Source organism: Bos indicus x Bos taurus, chromosome 17 (genome assembly GCF_003369695.1).
Source record: "Bos indicus x Bos taurus breed Angus x Brahman F1 hybrid chromosome 17, Bos_hybrid_MaternalHap_v2.0, whole genome shotgun sequence".
In the NCBI taxonomy this organism is placed as follows: Eukaryota; Metazoa; Chordata; class Mammalia; order Artiodactyla; family Bovidae; genus Bos; species Bos indicus x Bos taurus.
Window position 1 is genome coordinate 18,500,644 of NC_040092.1, and position 21,811 is coordinate 18,522,454.

At 40.3% G+C, this 21,811-nt stretch overlaps 1 protein-coding gene across 1 annotated transcript; it reads left to right on the forward strand.

Annotated features, from left to right (window-relative positions):
- The first annotated feature begins 1,075 nt into the window (after positions 1-1,075).
- Positions 1,076-21,775, forward strand: ANAPC7 (anaphase promoting complex subunit 7). The gene is made up of 11 exons (XM_027566814.1): positions 1,076-1,290; positions 6,457-6,643; positions 8,895-9,014; positions 12,126-12,237; positions 12,506-12,659; positions 13,348-13,490; positions 15,056-15,173; positions 15,761-15,957; positions 18,197-18,421; positions 19,100-19,250; positions 20,935-21,775. Exons 1-11 carry the CDS (start codon positions 1,091-1,093, stop codon positions 21,122-21,124), a joined length of 1,797 nt encoding a protein of 598 aa, XP_027422615.1. The 5' UTR covers positions 1,076-1,090; the 3' UTR covers positions 21,125-21,775.
- Positions 21,776-21,811: the final 36 nt, after the last annotated feature.

A 21,811-nucleotide genomic window follows, 5' to 3' on the forward strand; every position in this document is an offset into this window, starting at 1 on the left:
ATTCTCATTGATGAAGGCCCAGTCTCAATCACTGGTCAGGAAACTAAAATCCCACAAGTTTCTTGGGGCAGCCAAAAAAAAAAAAAAGACTAAAACCAGAGAAAAGATCTGTATAGATACTTCACCAAAGAAGATGCACAGGTGGTAAAGAAGCATATGAGAACACGCTCAATTTCACAAATCACTACTGCTGCTGCTGCTGCTGCTGCTGCTGCTAAGTCGCTTCAGTCGTGTCCGACTCTGTGCGACCCCGTAGACGGCAGCCCACCAGGCTCCTCTGTCCATGGGATTCTCCAGGCAAGAACACTGGAGTGAGTTGCCATTTCCTCCTCCAATGCATGAAAGTGAAAAGTGAAAGGGAAGTCGCTCAGTCGTGTCCGACTCTGTGCGACCCCGTAGACGGCAGCCCACCAGGCTCCTCGGTCCATGGGATTTTCCAGGCAAGAGTACTGGAGTGGGGTGCCATTGCCTTCGCCATCATAAATCACTAGAGAATAGCCAATTAAAATCACAACAAGATAACACTGCACTCATATTAGGACGGTTAAAACTCAACCTGCTGTTTATTCACTCTGGGCTAATGACTAATTTCACAGGGTAAAAAAAAGAGCGAAGCCGGACTCCCGCAGGTACTACACACACACACACACACACACACACACACACACACACCCCTGAGAGGAGGGGGCGTGGCACTTAGAGCTCGGGCGAGACCATTAAAGCAGTTAGGACTGTCCCTGGCGCCTGATTAAGATATTTAATTCCAACTGTTGGGGATTTTCCCTCCGCACCCTACTAGAATATTAATTTTTATTTATGATAAATGTTAATACATTTTAATTAATTTTTAAGTCTAATTTCAGTTGATCCTGAAGTGCCTTTTGTCCCCAGCCCGCTGTAAGCCCTCAGGAAAGGTTGCAACTTAAAATGATGTAACTTTTGCTAAAAACAAACAAAAACCCCAAACTAAACGGTACCACCTCACAGGGAACTTGGCAGGGAAGGAACGGAGGTTTTTGTTGTTGTTGTCGCTCCTCAGGCATTTCAGTAGTTGCCTATCACCCTGGGGGCGGGGCCGCGTGTAGACCCGATGGACCCGGGTGAGGCCGCCATTTTGGACTCTTCCCCAAGGAGCTTCAGCCGGCTTTTCGCGCTGCCGCCGCCGCTGTCTGCGGCCTTCCTGGGCAGAATGAATGTGATAGACCATGTGCGAGACATGGCGGCCGCGGGGCTGCACTCCAACGTGCGGCTCCTCAGCAGCTTGTTACTTACAATGAGTAATAACAACCCGTGAGTTGAGGCTGGGAGCGGCCTGGGGCTCGGGAGAAAGCGGCGCCGGTTTGGGAGCGGGGAATGTGGGGGCCTGGGCATTGGCGGGAAGGAGCGGATGCGGGCTCCCGGCTGAGGTTCCGAGGTCAGCAAGGGCCTCGTCGGGCGCAGCAGACTTAGGAAAGCAAGTTGAGTTCGCCGGGTCCCCGCGTTGTACACGGCGCTGGGACGCGCTCCCTGCGGGAGATGCGGCGAGCGGCTGCTTGGAGAAATGAAGGCGGAGGCTCTGAGAATGACCCTGGCTAAGATTTCCAGAAAGTTGGGAGCAGAGGGTTCGCTAAGGCACTGTCGCCGGTCATAGCGGCAGTCACATCTCTGGGCTGACTCCTCTCTTCCCGAAGAACGTTTTTTCTGTCGCCCAGGCTCAAAGAAGCCTTGTCCCCTGGCGCTTGATTAAGATACTTAGTTCTTAGTTTTACGTCCTCGTCCCACGTCTGAGGTTGATTTTTCTTTCCCCTTGAGTGTTATCAGTAGCGTTTGCTTTCTCGTTCCCGCAAACACGTAGACGGAAGACTTCCTGGGTGGGTGGGAGTGGCGCGTTTTTAAGGACCCGCAGTGACCCTTTGACGTTTTCTGATAGACCATAGGATTGCAAAGAGTCGGACACGAGTAAAGCGACTTAGCACACGTTGCGGATGAAGCGGTGGTTTATTTCTTGCCCCTTTGCTTAAGTTTCTTCGTTGTGTTTAAATGAAAATTTCTTCCCACGGCCTGTGAAGCCAAAGAGCTCTCTCCCACTCAGTCTCACCTATTCTGCTCTCTGTACTCGCTTCCCTGGTTATGCTCTTCTGTTACTTGAACACCCCAAGGTCGTTCTCAGCTCAGGGTTTTTGCATTTACCATTCTGCTTGGAGTCCAACTCAGAGCTCCCTCCTTTAGGTTTCAACTCAGATATCCTTCCTAGAGAACTCTTGTTTGGCCATCAGAATTGTCCCTGGCCCTCAGCATTCTATCCCTTTACCCTGTTATATATTATACATCACTTTTTGTTTGTTTGAGATATCTTTGACTTACTAGTCTGAGATGTGCAACATGATGATTTGTTATTTGTATATACTGTGAAATGATCACCATAGTAAGTCTAGCTAACATCTAACAACCCCACATAGTTACAGAAAAATATTTTTCTTGTGATGGGAACTTTTCTATATTCTTTTTTCTGTATTCTTCCTCTTAACACCTAATGAAGTCTGCAGCGTGCCTGTTGATATGCAAACGAAAGTGCGTGCAACCTCAGAAAGTTGAAACATGGTGTTCAAGTTCACACATCTAGTAAGTGGAGGAGCCACAATGTCTGGATTTTGGTCCTTCTGACTTTAAAGTCTCATTCTGACCCTCCGTAGTCTACTGTGTCAAGTGGCATTACAGTCTACTCAGTGTGGACCCATTTGCATTTGGGCTGCTCTGGAAGCTGTCTGGGCCACTTAACTGTGTTGCAGCTGTTTTTCCCTGTTTCATTCCCACTAGTGTGCTTTTAGACCTCACTATGTGAGGCCCATCATTTTACCACCGTCCACTTAGTGTTGACAGTGAGGAGCCCTGGTCTCTGTCAGCCTACTTTGTTTATTCTGGAGCTTTTCACCTGGTTCTTAGTGATCTGTCAAAGTATACAGTGTCTGCCATTGGGAATTTATACACTGGTCAGTCATTATTCTTGGTTTTTCAGATGTTACAGGATAATTAGGAGGTTGGTCTTCTGATTAGATTTAGCCCATTCTTCTTTATATTAGGCTGAACTGGCAGTTTCCTTTCTACTTTCAGGAGGTGTTTAAATTCTGACCTTTATCATTTCTATTTTAAAGTTTATTACTTAATCTCCAGTATATACCATTAAAAAAAAAAAGCAGTACTGAAGGGGTATGCAGATAAGTGTCTGCTTAGGAGTCTTGAACTTCACCCCACCTTTTCCCTTCTCTGGAGGCAACAAATTAAGTTTTTCATGTATCATTTCAGAAATAACTTGTGGATGCAGTAAGTAGGCCTGTAAGTTACAATATATAAACATCTGAATGCTTTCTCTGAGGGTAATATCAAATCAGCTGTTTTCTTTCATATCTTCAGTTCAGTTCAGTCGCTCAGTCGTGTCCGACTCTGCAACCCCATGAATCACAGCACGCCAGGCCTCCTTGTCCATCACCAACTCCCGGAGTTCACTCAAGCTCATGTCCATCAAGTTGGTGATGCCATCCAGCCATCTCATCCTCTGTCGTCCCCTTCTCCTGCCCCCAATCCCTCCCAGCATCAGGGTCTTTTCCAATGAGTCAGTTCTTCACATGAGGTGGCCAAAGTATTGGAGTTTCAGCTTTAGCATCAGTCCTTCCAGTGAACACCCAGGACTGATCTCCTTAAGGATGGACTGGTTGGACCTCCTTGCAGTCCAAGGGACTCTCAAGAGTCTTCTCCAACACCACAGTTCAAAAGCATCAATTCTTCGGTGCTCATCTTTCTTCACAGTCCAGCTCTCACATCCATACACGACCACTGGAAAAACCATAGCCTTGACTAGAGGGACCTTTGTTGGCAAAGTAATATCTCTGCTTTTGAATATGCTACCTAGGTTGGTCATAACTTTCCTTCCAAGGAGCAAGCGTCTTTTAATTTCATGGCTGCAATCACCATCTGCAGTGATTTGGGAGCCCCCAGAAATAAAGTCTGACACAGTTTCCACTGTTTCCCCGTCTATTTGCCATGAAGTGATGGGACCAGATGCCATGATCTTAGTTTCTGAATGTTGAGCTTTAAGCCAACTTTTCCACTCTCCACTTTCACTTTCATCAAGAGACTTTTTAGTTCCTGTTCACTTTCTGTCATAAGGGTTGTATCATCTGCATATCTGAGGTTATTGGTATTTCTCCCGGCAATCTTGATTTCAGCTTGTGCTTCTTCCAGCCCAGCGTTTCTCATGATGTACTCTGCATAGAAGTTAAATAAGCAGGGTGACAATATACAGCCTTGACGTACTCCTTTTCCTATTTGGAACCAGTCTGTTATTCCATGTCCAGTTCTAACTGTTGCTTCCTGATCTGCATACAGGTTTCTCAAGAGGCAGGTCAGGTGGTCTGGTATTCCCATCTCTTGAAGAATTTTCCACAGTTTATTGTGATCCACACAGTAAAGGCTGGAACTCTCTTGCTTTTTCCATGATCCAGCATGTCTCCCTAAATAGAATGTCAGAGCTGGAATAGATCTCAACTGTCTGAACTGTACCTTTCAATCCTTAACTTTTCTTTGTCACTTTATATCCAGTGTTTAGCCTATCTATCCTTTTTTTAAAATTATTTTTTATTAAGATAAGATTTGCATACCATCAGATTCATGCTTTTAAAGAATACATTTCTGTGGTTTTAAGTATATTCACAGAGTTGTACAACCATCACCAATGTATGTTGTAAAGCATTTGTATTATCCCCAAAGAAACCCCAAATCAGTTAGTAGTCACAAATCCCACTTGCCCAGCCTTTGGCCGTTACTAATCCGTGGTACCTATTCTTGAGTATCCTTCATTTGCTGAGCAGTTAACCATCTACAGAGTTCTTGGACTATTCTTTCTTTTTAAGTGACAGTAGCTTGTCACTGGCACCCCACTCCAGTACTCCTGCCTGGAAAATCCCATGGAAGGCTGCAGTCCATGGGGTTGCTGAGGGTCGGACATGAAGTTGCTGAGTGACTTCACTTTCACTTTTCACTTTCATGCATTGGAGAAGGAAATGGCAACCCATTCCAGTGTTCTTGCCTGGAGACTCCCAGGGACGGGGGAACCTTGTGGGCTGCCGTCTATGGGGTCGCACAGAATGGACACGACTGAGGTGACTTAGCAGCAGTAGCTTGTCCCTGTCAAAGAAAAAATGTAAATTTTAACTAGATGAGGGATGAGATTGGGGATTAAAAATACAAGTTTCCCATTAAGATTGGTGGACACTTCTAGGCACCTATAACACTTGCAAGCAATATTCAAGATTGAAGGGAACATTCTGCAATGTATTTCTTCTGTTACTATGTCCTTTAACCCCTGAGACTCAAGGAAGTAATCTTCTAGTGCTAGTGAAGTTTACTTGCTGCTGCTGTTTACTTACTTGGTCGTGTCCAACTCTTTGCTACCCCATGGTTGTATCCTGTCAGGCTCCTGTGTCCATGGGGTTTCCCAGGCAAGAATACTGAAGTGGGTTGCCATTTCCTCCTCTAGGGATCTTCCAGACCCAGGGATTGAACCTGTGTCTCCTGCTTGGCAGGTGGACTCTTTACTACTGAGCCACCTGGGAAGCCCCGGTAAGATTTACTTACATATGGAGAGAAAAACAACTTCTGTCAAACACGGCTAATCCTCTCATCTGTTCCATTCTGTCCCATTGGCTTGTCCTAGTCTTTTCCTGTATTTCAGTATTCCCATTTTCTTCAGTATTTAAAGAGTTTCAAATTCCCTCCAAACCTCTTTTTGTTAACACTTAAATAAAAAAGATTCAGAGTGGTGAGTTTCTCTTTTCCAGTTTTTTAACCCTTCGGCAGTATTTGGTAATATTAAGTCATGATTACTCTCCTTTGTCTGTATTACCCTGAGAACTTGATGTTACTGTGGGAGTATTAACTCTTAAGGGGGCTTGGGTTAAAGAGGGGGAGGAAAAGATATACACCTGACCCTTGAGCAAGTTTCAGAGGAGGGTAGGAGGCTCACAGTCAAAAATCAGTATATAACTTATATTTGGCTCTTTATGTATGCATTTCCTTTGAGTTTGCAGTTCCGCATACACAGATTCAACCAAGATGGTGTATAGTACTGTAGTGTGTGCTGTTGAAAAAAGAAATCTATGTATTGGTGGACCCTGTAATTCAAGCCTGGTTTGTTCAAGGGTCAGCTGTATTAATATTTCTCTTTGTATATCTCTATATTACTGAATTTGATTTAGAAGTATCATTGTTTTCATAGTAAGTAAAGGAAAACAACAATTTAAGGTAATTTCCTACATATGTTGACAGTATTAACATGGAGTATGAGTCTTGGCTCTTTTTTTAGGGACTAGCAATTAAAGTACATTGCCTATGTTTTTCGGCTTATGTAGACACTAAGGAGGGCATTCTTTCTGACATTTCAAAGTAACCCATGTAGGGGGTATACTTTCTTTGTTTTTCTAGTGAGTTATTCTCCCCATCTCAGAAGTACCAGCTTTTGGTGTATCATGCAGATTCTCTCTTTCATGATAAGGAGTATCGGAATGCTGTGAGTAAGTATACTATGGCTTTACAGCAGAAGAAAGCCCTAAGTAAAACTTCAAAAGTGAGACCTTCAACTGGAAATTCTGCATCCACTCCACAGAGTCAGGTAATTGGAGATAGATATGTGATATGTTTTTAGTTTGTTTGTATTGAGAGCAGGAGAGGTGGAAGGAATTTAAGACTGCTTATTAGATGTAGAAGATGTAAAATAAAAAGAAATTTTAAGAAAAAAAAAAAAAGTACTTTTAAGGACTTCCCTGGTGGCTCAGTGGTAAAGAATCTGCCTGTCAGTGCAGGAGAAATGGGTTCAATCCCTGATCTGGAAAGATCCCACATGCCTCGGAGCAACTGAGCCCATGTACCATAACTATAGAGCCTGTGCTCTTGAGCCCGGGAACAGTGGTTGACAAGATAAGCCACCACAGTAAGAAGCTTGTGCACTGCAACTAGAGACCAGCCCTGCTCGCCCCCCGCTCACTGCAACTAGAGAAAAGCCTGCACAACAGTGAAGATTCAGCACAGCCAAAAATAAATTAAAAAAATTTTAAAGTAATTTTAAAGGGGAGCTGACTGGAGAAACAAAGGTTAAAAACCACTTAGGTACAAGAATTCATCCAACCAAGCACAAAGGGCTAAAAACAAAATTCACTCTGGATGAATTGAAAAACAGAATTATCTGGGCTCTAACCAAAGTCATGTATTAGTCCTCCTTTTTATACAAACAATTAAGAAATCAAAAGTTTTATTTATTTTTTAATTTAATGAAAGTACACTTTCAAGATGTCACTCAGTTTTAGGATTGCGAATACCTGGGGAAATTCATATGAAATTATCTTTCGAGTTCTTGCTAGTTTTGGTTGCTTGATGATTAAATAAATGAAGGGTAAAAAACTAATTTCACCACTTGACAGTTATACCATTGCTAGATATTTACTGTAATAGTTGATTTGCAAAAGGTTTACAAGGGTATATAAGTAAGCTGCTTACTATAGCACTGTTTATAATGGTAAGAAACTACAAGCAAAAGTGTTTATCAGTAGGATCTAGTTATAGTGTAGCCCTAGGATGGGGTATTGAGGAAGTGAAATACAGCGTTGTATGTGCTGATTTGGAAAGGCCTGTATATATTAGTAAATAAGCTTTTAAGTAGTATGTTCACTACTCTTTCTGTTTAAAGGTGATAGTTATTTTAATTTTGTGGCCACACTGTGCTACTTGTGGGATCTTGGTTCCCCAACCAGGGATTGAACCTGAACCCACCTTGGCCCTCTTGGCAGTGAAAGTGTGGAGTCCTAACCACTGGACTGCCAGGGAATTCCCTAAAGGGGATAGTTTATAGACATATATCCTGGTATATGCCTAAAATATATATGGATAATATACATGGAAAATTTAGCATATGTGTGTGAAGAAAATTAACAAAACTTTAGAGGAGGGGAACCTTGACTTTCAGTTTGAACCTGTCTTTAAATTATACATGCAATTTACATTTAAAAGGAATGTCAGAATGAACTGAAGTGAAATTATGAATCACATTCTGTATTTTTCCACATTAAAAAAAGACAAAGTAATATAATTGCTTTTTTTTTTTTTTTTTTTTTTTAGCACCTGTACATTTTTCTCTTGTTTTATTTCTCTTTATGTAGAGCCTTTGTGTTTTGTTACTAAAGAGCTGATTGCCAGGAATTGTTTTCCGGCCCTGAATGGAAGTCATGTGTATTATCCACACAGAATAATTCATAGAAGTAATATTTGGGGGCATTCTGTATGCTAAGCACTATGCTTATTTAATCTTGAAGGAGTTTTTTTAAAAATTGAGATACAGTTTACAACATAATATTCACAGTTCAGGGTAGGATATTGAATAATTCCAGAATGTTTACATCCCTCTAGAAGAGCCTTGTGTTTTTTATTTCTGTAGCCCCTGGAAATCACTGACCTTTCTGCCTCTGTGGGTTCGCCTGTTCTGGACCTTTTATATGAATGGAATCATGCAATGTGGCCTTTTGTGGCTGGCTGCTTTTACTTAGTATGTTTTCAAGGTTGATCCATATTATGGCACATAATAAAGAAGCAATTGTTTATTCCTTTTTGTTGCAGAATAATATTCCATTGCGTGGATGTGCCATATTTTAACTGTTCATTAGTTGGTGGGCATTTGTGTTTCTGCTTTTTATCATTAATGATGCTATGAACATTTTTGTGCAGGTTTTTGTGTGGACATATATTTTCAGTTTTCTTGGCTGTATACACAGAAGCAGAATTACTGGGTCATATGGTAATCATGTTTAACATTTTGAAGAACTGCCATACTGCTGAAGTAATATTTTGAAGAGATGTTTTCATTTCCTCTTAAGTGTCTTCCATCTGAAATTGAAGTAAAATACAAAATGGCTGAATGTTACACAATGCTAAAACAAGATAAAGATGCCATCGCTATACTTGATGGGATCCCTTCAAGACAAAGAACTCCCAAAGTAAGTCGAATTAACAATTTGGTTACATATTTTTCTCTTCCCCAGTCCTTCCAGCTGTCTTCCTCTGTGTTTTCAGGGACTACATCTGAACATTTTACAAACCTTGTCTCTGATTCCCACTTTGTTCCCCTGTTCTCCCTGTTTAGAGAGAGGAGTGACTTTCTTATAAGACCCTGAAAATTCTGCTGAGGAAAATGGTAGCTGGAGAGTACTACATGTGTTTAATTATTTTGTTTTTCTTATTGTAGGAAACATGATTTGCAATATATTTCCAGGTAGCAACAGTACTTTTTAAGAATCTCATTTTTTGCATTCTGTAGGTATGCCCATTTGATAATGTGTATTCCTTTTATTTTCAGAATTAAAACTTCAAGATTCTTTGTACGTATTTGTGTATAGGATAGTATTTGTGTTTTATTTGGCAATAATAGTATATAGAACACCTTCAACTGAAATCGAAAGATCTAGTTTCTTGTCTTTGCATTTAGGGCATATAAGCAGTGTGTAGTGTGAACTTGGGCAAGTTAAAAATCTGGCTTTACTTTTTTCCTTATTGAGGATGATAATACTTTCTCCGGTATAAACTAAGTTTATGGATGTGAGAATACTTTTTAAAATACTATTCTATAAGGAGTATTATATTAGGCATCTGAATACAGGTTTTCTTTGAAGTCCAGTTTAGAAAAACAATGAAAATCTTAGCTCTTAGGAGTGAATTCACATCATTATTTAATATTCTAACACATACTTTCATGTCACCTACTTTCCTCTCTTCATTGAAAAACTGCAGTGTAGTTAACAATAGGAACTTGTGCACATCTTCCTGCCATTAAAAGAAAAGGAATTATAAGCAGTAGGAACCAGGTGTATTTAGTGTTTTTTCACCCAAGTGTTACTGAGTTTTAAAAGTAATCACACTTGATGAGAACATGTTTAAGCATCTCATGTTGAAGATTTATTTACTATTTTCTGAATTTTAAAAATTAAGCTATTTCTTCATATTTTATGGTGATAATTGTTATTTAAAACATTTGTAAGTGTATTATAGACTAACCTGTCTCACAACAAGCTGGGCACTGTATACTTAATTATATTCTGGTACGCTATGAAAGTCTTACCCTAAGAATAATTTTTTTGTATATATGAGGGTGTCTTCATTTGGAAAATGCTGCTTTGATTGTAAGCTTTGAAGGATACCTAGTCCTTATCTTATTGGAAACGTTCCATAATTTCTTCTTAATGACTTGAGGGATTTTGGGGGCATTTTTAAAAATGAGTAATGGCCAAGAAAGTGAGCCTTGTGGTATCCAACACTTTGGTGTTTACAGCTGTCGTTTTAGGAAGAACTAGAGGAGTCCACATACGTTAGGAGTACATATCCTTCATAGAGCTGTTGTAGCCAGGAGCAAACAAAGATGTGTGCCTCAAACATAAACCTATAATATTTACAGTTTTTCTTTCTTGTCCGTTAGGGAGTTAACTGGCTTCTCAGTCTGTGTAAAGGACAAGGAAGTGAGTCAAAAAACGTCTAAATGAACGTCTGTTAATGTATGGTAAACACCGCCACACATTCCTTCACATTTTAAAGGAAAATTCCAGTGTGAGATTATTATGTCTTGGAAAATCTTCAACTTTTAAGAGAAACATACCAAGAAACAATTTGTCACTCAGTTTTTAGAAAATGATGACTGCTTATATTTATAACTGGTGGAATGCAACTTTAATGATGTCCCCAAGTAAGGATCTGTTTTTAAAAAGAATTGACTTTCTAACTAGGTAGTTCTCAAAACTCAAAGTGTCAGGTAGTTTAAACGGAATATTTAATATTTGTTGAGATAGAAGGCCCGTCAGTCATAGTTCGTTAATAACAAGCAGTCAAGAAAGGATTTTAAATTTAATTCTTTTATTTTTTTCAAGTATTGACACCAATACTGGAGTTTTCCTTTAAGTACCTTTTTTTTTGCATTTCAACATAGCCTAAAATGGAAAACCTGAGGCCAAATAAAAAATAGTTTAATTTCTAGTATTTCATTATTTCATTGAATCAGTATGGATTAATGCCATACTAGATTGTTTTATATACTGTGAGTTCATAATTGGAACAGGTGTTTTTCATCTTCAGAGTAATTTTTTGAGTAAATACCTGGCATACCAAGTTACAGATGATTGAAGAGATCGGGGATTGGCTCTTTTTCTTTTGTGCCCTTGTGTTGACTGCTTTCTTAGGTTAATGATCTGGCAAACATTGTGTTCCATTTAAGATCTATTAATTTTAAATTGGAATATTGTGTACTCTTTGTACTATTAAGATCATTTATCTCTTCTCTGTAACATCTGTATTCTTTGGAACTTTTAGGTTTTGTCAAATTTTCCCTGTTGCGTTTTTAGGAAATTGTCCTGCCCCCACCTCTCGCCTCCAAACTGAGTTACATATTTGAGTTGTGCTAAAAATGCATTCACTAGATTTAAATAATAAAGCTAATCTCTGGATCACTGTCACCTCTGGAGATCAGTTAGAGTTTGATTCTTGTAGCATTTTTTTGAGTCAGACAATACCTGTGAGTCAAAGCTTTAAGCATTAGAAAAGCTAAGAGTCTAGCTGCTAGACTAATTGTTAAAGAGGAGCCAAATGTTTTACTTTTGTGTCCATCATTTCCTTTTTGGGGAAAATTCATCTGATCTTTTTAAGCTAGCTTTGTTAAGACTTCCTCACTTTATTTTACTGTGATATTAAGCTTAAAAAATAAAATATGTAAACAAACATTTTTAACATAGTTCATCCTCTGTTTTAAAAATCAAGGTAATTAGAATCCTGTAACATTTCTCAAATGAATGTTACTTCCATTTCCAGAGGCAGCATCTTTGGTCCAGATATTATTGGGCCTTTTGGTTGGGTAAGTGTGAGGAATTTGGGAGGTAATGGGAGGACATAGAAAAGCAAAGGTAGTAATTTCCTCTTTGTTTGAAGAGTGGGGTTGCACTTTGTTTCCACAGGGCCTTGGGTAGATTTTTCAGTAAAAAGTAGAATAGCTAATAATGAAAATCGGAACTTATCAATGGTAAGATTGTATTTTTAAATACTTACCTTATTATCTTTTGTTTTCACTGCAGATAAACATGATGTTGGCAAACCTGTACAAGAAGGCTGGTCAGGAGCGACCTTCCGTCACCAGCTATAAGGAAGTGCTGAGGCAGTGCCCATTAGCCCTTGATGCGATTCTAGGTAAGGTCATTCTTCCCCTATTTTCATGGAGTGTTTACTCTCTAAGATAGTGATTCTTAATCTTGGCTGTACATTAGAATAATTTAGGTTACTACTGCTGTGTATTCTTTCACCGCTGAAAAACTACTGTAGTTGTTCTGTCATATGTGTCTTGCTTAAAATAGGGAAAAGGTTGCCTTACAGCCTTGGAAAAGTGTAGCCTATTGCTTCTTGCATTGTAGAAGGATGCTATGCCTCACCTTCTTTCTCCTACTTTCTGTTGGATTAGGTTTGCTGTCTCTTTCTGTAAAAGGTGCAGAGGTGGCATCAATGACGATGAATGTGATCCAGACTGTGCCTAACTTGGATTGGCTTTCTGTGTGGATCAAAGCCTATGCTTTTGTGCATGTTGGTGACAATTCGAGAGCAATCAATACCATTTGGTGAGAACCACAAAGTTAATTGAATATTCTTAGGACTCTCATATGGAAGTTGATGTATCTAAATTAGCAAAATGGAAAAATGAGATGCTTATCTCTTGTTGTAAAGCCTGTTGTCCCTGGGCTTTGTTAATCTCTTAATGTACTCAGTGGCCCCAGATGTAATAATCTTTGTTAAATGTAAACTTGGACCAAGTTTGACTCTGTGTGTCGTACTTGAACCTGAAAGAACATCTTTTTGGATGTCCTAGAAGCATGGTTTTTGCACCATCTGACCTGGGTTGCCTCGGTACTGGGGTTTTTCTTTCTAGTTAGGTAAAGTCCAGGGTCATCAGAGTGGGATTTGTATTAGGCAGAGTCATTTGGTTGAGTAATAAATAGCTGTTACTTTGAATGATATTATATTTAACACATACAGTATATATTATCTTTTGGAAAACTGTAACCAAAAAGTTCTTTCTGGGTAATGAGAGAGATTTCTGCTTTATTCTGTGTATTTACTATCTTATCTTGTATAACTTTAAATTACAAGCTCAGAATTAAGAAAATTAGTTACATGGTTTGTTTTTGAAGTCTTTCATTATGAAAAATGAAAAATCTTACATAAAATAGTACCCTTATGCCCATCACCCAGGTTCAACAACTAAGAGACTTAAGATATATTTTAAGGTTCATGTTTAATATTTTGAAGTTCACTAGAGAAAAAGTCCTTGTTGAGAGATAACGTGGACCTACTGGGAAGCTTAGCAGATCTGTACTTCAGAGCTGGAGACAATAAGAACTCTGTCCTCAAGTTTGAACAGGCACAGATGTTGGATCCATATCTAATAAAAGGTAAGTAATTCTTGGGACAGGATGGAGGTGACTGTACAGGGTCAAATCAGAAGATAGGGAGAAGATGTAGCATGGTCTTCTGATAACAGCTTTTCATAAAATATATGAGTAGCCTTTTTTTAAGGTCCTGACAATGTCTCTTAACACTGGGTAATTCCGTTTTGAGTAGTTGTTTTTGCTTGGATTCAAGTGTCATATCCCCACAGATCATTACTTGACTTTTTTTCTTTGGGGAGGGATCACAGCCCGTTGTTACGGTTTATAAATTTATGGTGTGTCTGACTGAGAATTTGGATGGCATCCCCAGAATCATAATATCCTTTTAGGGAATTTAGGTTCACTATGTCCTTAAATTTAGTTTAAAAAGGAGTAAGTGAACAGATACTAAGAAAGTGATAAGATGATTAAAAGAAGTAATTAGAAGTGAACAACAGTGTTTTAAAAAGTCACTGATGTAAAAGAAGATTGGTGCTAAAGAGGTGAGCCACAGGTCCACAGAGATAGCGTGGACCTACTGGGAAGCTCAGCAGGTCTGTACTTCCAAAGGATGGCTGTCTGGTGACTGGCAGTGAGTGAAGGAAATGTGTGTAGCAATAGTGATGGGAAATAATGTTGCATAAATAGGCAGAAGTCTGCTTGCAAAGGCCCAAAAATGGCCATCAGAAACATACGGCCTTGTGACAATAAACATGTAGACTCTTAAGCTACAAGAATGACAGAGCAGGGAGGGGACCTTCACAAGCATGTAGATAGGGAAACAGATTCAGAAAGATGAATTTGTTTGCTCAGAGTCCCTCCTGCCCAGTGTTTCTCCTCTTTACCAAACTGCCTTGTGCCCATGGTGAAAATGGCGTTTTAAAAGTACTAGCCTGACAGTAGTCAGCTACTTAAGATTGGAAGCTCAGAGCCGAGTCCAGGGAACAGCAGGGAATGTTGCAGTAATTTGATTTAAGAGACATTTTCATGTATAGTAAGGAATGGAGGAGAATGGTGGTAAGAGATGGGTGACAGTGAGCTAAGGCCCCTTTTTTTTTTTTTTAATAGAACATAAATGAGAATAAAGGGGATCGGGGGGCAGGGGAATGATTTTAAATGAAATAGACTCCAGAAAGAACTGGATGGCTTTTTCTAGAATAGACTAGCTTTTTTCTGAGACTAACTGGCATATGAAGTGTATACTCCTGATTGTGTCTAGACTTCTTGGAAGAGAGAACTTAATTTGATGCTTTTTTTGGGCCTTTTCTGGTTATGTGTTAGGATAACTATGGCTGTATTATCACGCCACAGGATGTAGGGACAAATAGTTCCTGAAAATTACAGGCTTTCAAATTGTGAGGTAGGTCCTTCTACTCCTTTGCTTTTTATTTTTATTTATTTGTTTTTACTTTTATATGTGTTTTGTCTTTTTAATAGTCATTCTGTAGGAAAATGGGAATGCTGGTGGGAGGAGCTTATGATATTGGAGAGGGCTCAGACCCTGCAGAAGCCCTTTTGTGGGCTCTGATGAAGGTTGTAGCTCTGTTAGAAAAGACCCCTGCTGCTTTAATGAGCCTCTTCCTCTGTAGGAATGGATGTGTATGGCTATCTCCTGGCACGAGAAGGGCGGCTGGAGGATGTGGAGAACCTTGGCTGCCGCCTTTTTAATATATCTGACCAACATGCAGAACCGTGGGTGGTCTCTGGGTATGTTTATGCATTCTCTTTTCTCTCTAGTTTTAGTAGATTCTTTAGGAAATTGTGGTTTCACCTAAATAGAACATAGATTTGAAAGCACTGGTTTAAAGAATCATCAGACTTGAATTCAAGTCATGGTCTGTCTGTGACTCTGAATGCATCATTTCTCTCAGTCTGTTTTCTCATTTGGAAAATGAGGATACTGCCCCTGCTTTGTGGGATAAGTGTTTACTGAGTGAATACATCATGCTCAGCTCTGGACCTGCTCACAAGAAGCCATCGGTGAGCAGGCCAGGAGCTGTGCTACTTTGTTATTGACCTGGCTTAACAAATTCTCTGAATATCTCTGATCTGATAACATATCCAGATCATCAGATTTCTTTTTGTAGTTTTCCCTTCCATATCAAGATTTTACCCTTAAAAATAAATATTCAGTAGATTTTTGTTGTTCTGTTGTTTTTCACTAATACCTTACGCTAAAGTTTTAAGGGGTGTGTAGTAAGGATCATGTAGAAGGCTGTCTCTTTGATTTTTCCTTTTGAATGAAATTTATTTATGGTCTTCTTTCAGATAACTTTGATTGTGTTTTCCTCCAGGTGTCATAGCTTCTATAGCAAACGCTATTCTCGAGCCCTCTATTTAGGAGCCAAGGCAATTCAGCTGAACAGTAACAGTGTTCAAGCTTTGCTACTTAAGGGAGCAGCGCTTAGAAACATGGGCAGAGTCCAGGAAGCAATAATCCACTTTCGGGAGGCTATACGTCTTGCGCCTTGTCGCTTAGATTGTTATGAAGGTAAGATAATTATAGATGGTGTGGCTCTATAGCTGTGGCACTCAGATGGAAGGTTTTGTTGGGCCAGCAATTTCCAAACCCTGTTGCACATTGGAGTCCTCTGTGGGTACTTTTAAAAATCCTGATGCTACGTCATTTCAGTACTGTGTAAGTCAGAATATTTGCTGTTGGGCTAGAGACGTCAGTACTTTTTTATGATCACAGGAAATGCCAACATGCAAACATATTTGCGAACCACTTCATTAGGCATTACACATTTATTTAGGGCTGGACTTTTCACTCCATACTTTCGTAATTCATTTTTCTTATTTTTTTGTTTTGGGTATAGTTTTGGTGTTTTTTTTGTTCTGTTTTGTTTCTCAGATGTGGCTCACTTGTTAATGTGAATCTCTCTGTGCCGGCACTATGCTGGATTGGTTGGTATGTCTTTATTGTTTGTTTGTTTGTTTTTACAGTTGTCTTACCTTGGGCTACTACTCATAGGATAACTCTACATCCATATGTCAGTGTTGGTTGTGGGAACTGGTCAGTTCATTGTGACCTCCAGAGTAGGCCTCATCAGGGTCAAGCTTTGTTTTGTTACATACTATTTTAGGTTCGTGTGAACTGACCCTAGGAGTTCAAAGCTGTGCCAGCTTCAGCAGCATTTGGTGACTCAGTCACAGACGTTAAAATAGATCTTACAAAATGCAGTTCCTCCAAAGCATATTTTTATAAGAATTTAAAAATAAACCCAGGAGTCTAGGAGTGATTTGCTCTTAACAGAAAGATGAGTTCAAATTTGAGAAATAAAAATTACAGTTTGGGGACTTCCCTGGTAGTCCAGTGGTTAAGACTGCCCTGCCAATGCAGGGGGCGTGGGTTCGATCCTTGGTCAGGGAAGTAGGATTCCGCATGCCTTGCAGCATGGCCAAAAGATTAAAAAAAGAAAGAAAATTGGAAGTTGGAGTGAAAAACAAATCTGCTTAGATACCCAGAGATCTATGCCTCTTTTGGATTTGTTCTTAAAGAAACTGCAGCAAGCCAAGCTTTTGGTTTCTGATTAAATTCTTGATCCTGAAAGTAGTTTCCCTATCCTCCAATTGCTTTTATCACACTAATTCCCTTCTGCTGTGTGCCTGTCTCACAAGAGCCCAGGAATGCAGTCGAGTATTTCCATTACCCAGATGAGTGGTTGGACACAGGATAGTTAGAGTTTTTCCCCAGTTGGCCTGTGAAGCTTTATGAGATGACTTCACTCAAGTTCCCATTTGGAGATTTGGATCAGGGTGACTTGGTAATGCCCTCCGATGTATCTTGCAGCCTTTAGCTGAGCTTCCTTTACTGATCGGGGCCCTGGATTAAGGGTAAAGTGTGTTCTTAACATTTCCCTTTGAATTTCCTATGGGGTTTTAGCAGGAAAGTAAAACTATTCAAGTAATTACAAACAACCATATTCCAAAGTCCACCATGTTGCCCTTAAGAGTTAGGTAATTTCTAGTTAAGTAACTGTAGTGTGTGGTAGAATGTGCACAAATGTTATAAATGCCACTAGGGTGGAGGAGTGTATATAGAGAAAATCTGCCAGGGAGTGTGTGGGTTTGGGGTTTAAGCTGTTTTTCTGTTTTGATGAGTGCTTTGTACCAAAGAGTACTTCCTCTGTTCTCTTCGATTTCTTGGCACGAAGATTTGAGAGTTAGAAATGTCCCCATGGAGCATCAGCCTCTTGCTGTGGGTTTAAAGGCAGAGCTGCCAGTCTCAGTATGTTTGATCTCTGTGATAAGCCCTTTTCATCCAGTTTAGGGAGACCCTAGGTTGCCCCCTAGTTCGGTGAACAGTAGGAACCTTCCCCCTTAAATTTAGGACTAAAGGTGACTGAGCAGTACTGGAAATTAACAGCTTGTTAAAAGGCAGCAAGACCTTGGGTTTTGTTGGAAATTTCATCTTTTCACAGTATCAATTAATGAGTTTGTTCTTCTAACAGAGAGCTGAGCTGGCTACATGCTTTGATTTACTTCTGCATATCTGTTAAAGGTGTCTTTGCACTACAGGCTTTTTCCACATTCATCAGGTGCTCTTGGGAAGAGCACCTCTTAGCTGTTTCAATAACATGCCCTTCAGTCTGATCTCACCATCAGAGTCTTCCCCTGACCTGCCTGTTGTTTGAAACTTTGAAGGTTTGCTGTTTAGAAGGCTGTCAGAATGGAAGCATGGCTTGGAATGGTAATGTGGTTGAACTTTTTGTGTTATATTTTTTCAGGTCTCATCGAATGTTACTTAGCCTCCAACAGTATTCGTGAAGCAATGGTAATGGCTAACAATGTTTACAAAACTCTAGGAGCAAATGCACAGACCCTTACCCTTTTAGCCACCGTTTGTCTTGAAGACCCAGTGACACAGGAGAAAGCCAAAACCTTATTAGATAAAGCCCTGACCCAAAGGCCGGATTACATTAAGGCTGTGGTGAAAAAAGCAGAACTACTTAGTAAGTATCTTGCTTACTTGCCTGTTCCTAGTTAATTGTGTAAAACCTGAGTCCAGTTGAATTCTCTAGTCCCAGTTGGTTATAGATGACCAAACAGGTGTGTGCTTTTGCAGTAGGTCTGAGCCTATTTGAATTGGTTTATATTTAGCATAACCAAACTTAATTGGCTTAGACCTTCTTGGATTGGCAGTGAATTACTTGTAGAGTGGCTCAAGCCAGCTATGCTCGGTTAGTACCTATTCAGCTCACTTTGTCCTGAACTAATTTGGGCCGAATACAACTGGTTTTAACCCATCATGATTCTCCTGTGACTTCCCTTTCAGCCTTGGTTTTTTTAAATCCTGATTTGTGAGGAACTGAGTTTGACCTAGTTTGGCAAATAAAATCCATTTTGGCTTTTTATATGAACTTTGGTTTAGAATAAGTTTTTAAAAATCATTTTTATATGAGCTTTGGTTAAGAATAAGTTTTTAAAAATCAGAACTCAAACTGCTGACTTCCTAATGGAATAGGGATTCAAATGAGCTTGGTCTTACTTCCTGCCACACCAGTGTTCTCTTGACATCTATAAATAGATATTTGGATTGTGATCATTTTTGTGGTTACATGTATGTGACCTGCAGTGGGAATATATTTTGAAATGTGTAAGGAGGAAAATGAGGGTCTTTTTCTTTTCAGGCAGAGAACAGAAATATGAAGATGGAATTGCTTTGTTGAGGAACGCACTGGCTAATCAGAGTGACTGTGTCCTGCATCGGATCCTAGGAGATTTCCTTGTAGCTGTCAATGAGTATCAGGAAGCAATGGACCAGTATAGTATAGCACTAAGGTAGGCACTTAGCCTCCCATGGGGGGAAGCTCATGAGGGGTAGAGGAGGCAGGGATCAGTGTAACAGGAGTTCTGGAAACACACACACTATGTGCCCACAGTTGAAAACACAGTAACAATAGTAATGATAGTGTTCGTTAATTTATGACTTCTAAAGTCTTAAGTGATATTAACAACATTAAAGAACTGTTTCACTCATAACCAGCCGCACCACTATAACATCTGTTTTCATTTGTGTAGATCATCTTCCTGGCCTTGCCAACACATATACATATTTTTATAGGGTTATACGTAGTATATATTTTATATTCTGCTTTTTCAAATCAGCGTATTGTAAGTACTTTCCCATGTTTCTATCTACTGTAGTTAAGAACTTAAGCTCTGAAGAATACTACCTTTACCACCTGTTACCTTGGGAAGTTACTAACAAATTTCCTTGTCTATATCTATCTACCTTATTAGGTATTAAATGATTAAATGAGGATTAAATGATTATTTCATGTAAAGCTCTTAGCACTGTGCCTGGTACATAGTAAATACTAAATAAATAGTGGTATTCTTACTGCTTAATACAGAAGTGATTTCTTTGAGGATTGTCTGTGTGTCTATAAAGTTATGGTGAAGGCCTGTCTTTAATGGAGTCTGATCACATCCATTTACTTGTTCAGCAGTTGAGCACCACTCATGTGCTTGGCATCTCAGTAACCACTGGGGATGCTGTGATTCTGGGAGCTCACAGTCTCAGATGTGCAGGCTAATAGATACCATGTGCTAAGTGCTTTCAAAGCAATCTCTAGAAGGCAAGGTGGGAGTGCAGTGGGTGGGAATCCATGGATGTGGGTGAGAGCTGTATGGAAGGTTTCAGAGAAGAGATGATACAGATCATCTACAGTTACATAAGTAGGAACAGGATTCCAACGTGGGTTTCATCTCCTTTTTGAAAGCCCAGAAGCAAATAAATGAGAAAATAAGATAAAATATAGAGGTGGGATTTGCTTGAGATTGGACACCAGCTGGCCTTAGTGATGGTCACAGAGGCAAGCGGAAAGATTGTTTAGGAACCAAGTAAATAAATGTTCTGGACCCTCTGAACTTTGAGGGTTTAGATATGTGCGATCCTCCTAGCTCCTACAGTCAAATGCCCAGGTAGGGGTAACTTTGGGTCCTGGGGTCTAACCTAGGAGTTGACAAATCTGATTCATGGTAAGCATGATGGTTTTGGTTGCCTTCTGAAATGCTGATATGCTTAATTGTATTGTAAGAACATGGAACAATTCTAACGCACAGAAAAATAAGTATTTTTTGTAACCTTGTAACTTAGAAATCCCATACTCTTAAATTATATTTGAATTTTTCTGCTAATGATTGCTTGCTGCTTTTTCATTTATCTAGTATCTTCCTCTGGCAGAATGCTAGGGGTTTTAGGTGTGAAAAAATTTAAGAACTATATACGGAGAAAATTCAAATTGAGAATTCTAAAACTTAGGACAAGACGCCTTTTTCACTTCTAGTGGTGGACTCCCTCAATCCTGCCTATGGAACTGGAGTTGTTTGGAGAGGCCAGGCATTAGCAGATTCTCTGTGACTGGGTGGTCATTTCACTGCCGTACCAGGGAGATGACACATCAGCCAGCAAGAAGCAAGGCAGAGATTCAGGCCTCTCCTCTGTTTTGTTGTCCCCTAGTTTGGACCCCAATGACCAGAAGTCTCTAGAGGGGATGCAGAAGATGGAGAAGGAGGAGAGTCCCACGGATGCCACTCAGGAGGAGGATGTGGACGACATGGAAGGGAGTGGGGAAGAAGGGGACCTGGAGGGCAGCGACAGTGAGGCGGCCCAGTGGGCTGACCAGGAGCAGTGGTTCGGCATGCAGTGAGGCAGGCAGCAGCTCCGAGGCCACACTGGCCTGCCCTGCTCTGAGCACTTCCGTGGACTGAAGGAACCTGTAGGAGCCTGCTCTCTGGGAGGACAATGATTCAGCATGTGATTGCAGCAGGGGTCCCTGCCCCTTACTCCATATTTCTAGTAGTGACTTCATTTTTAAAAACCGAGCCTGACCAACCCTGCATCCTCCCCTGCTCCTGCCAGGGAGGCCCAAGTGAGTGCTCTGAGAGGCCCATGGACGTGTTGGGGCTTCTGGGACAGAGTGCTTTTTGTTTCAGAATCTGAAAGCTCGAGGACTAGACAGTGTTTTGTCTGTGATACTGTGGATGGGTTTAAAGGGGCGACCTGTCGTCCAGAGCAAGAGTCATCTCCCGGCGGCAGCATGGGCTGGCCCTTTCAGAGAGGGTTTCCTGTCCCAGAAATCATCATCCTGAGTTGTCCCAACTTCCCTAGTAACCTTGCTTCCTTCTGCAATGTTAGTAATGCCTTAAGCTGACAGTTGCTGTTTTGCAGAACAGTTTTCCGATTTGCTAACCTGGTAACTTGCCTATGAGCCTGGGCTGAGTCTGAGAAACAAGTGTGACCGAGAGCATGAACAGAAGCGCAGTTGGGGTAATTAATAAAACTGTTTTTTGTACAGTAATGGTGTTGGGTTGATCAGAATGGGAGCCCTTTATAG

Coding starts and splice junctions, on each gene's coding strand:
- ANAPC7 (XM_027566814.1), top strand. CDS start 1,091: ATGGACCCGGGTGAGGCCGCCATTTTGGACTCTTCCCCAAGGAGCTTC. Junction 12,238..12,505: donor AGCCCTTGATGCGATTCTAG/GTAAGGTCATTC, acceptor CTGTTGGATTAG/GTTTGCTGTCTCTTTCTGTA. Junction 12,660..13,347: donor AGAGCAATCAATACCATTTG/GTGAGAACCACA, acceptor AATATTTTGAAG/TTCACTAGAGAAAAAGTCCT.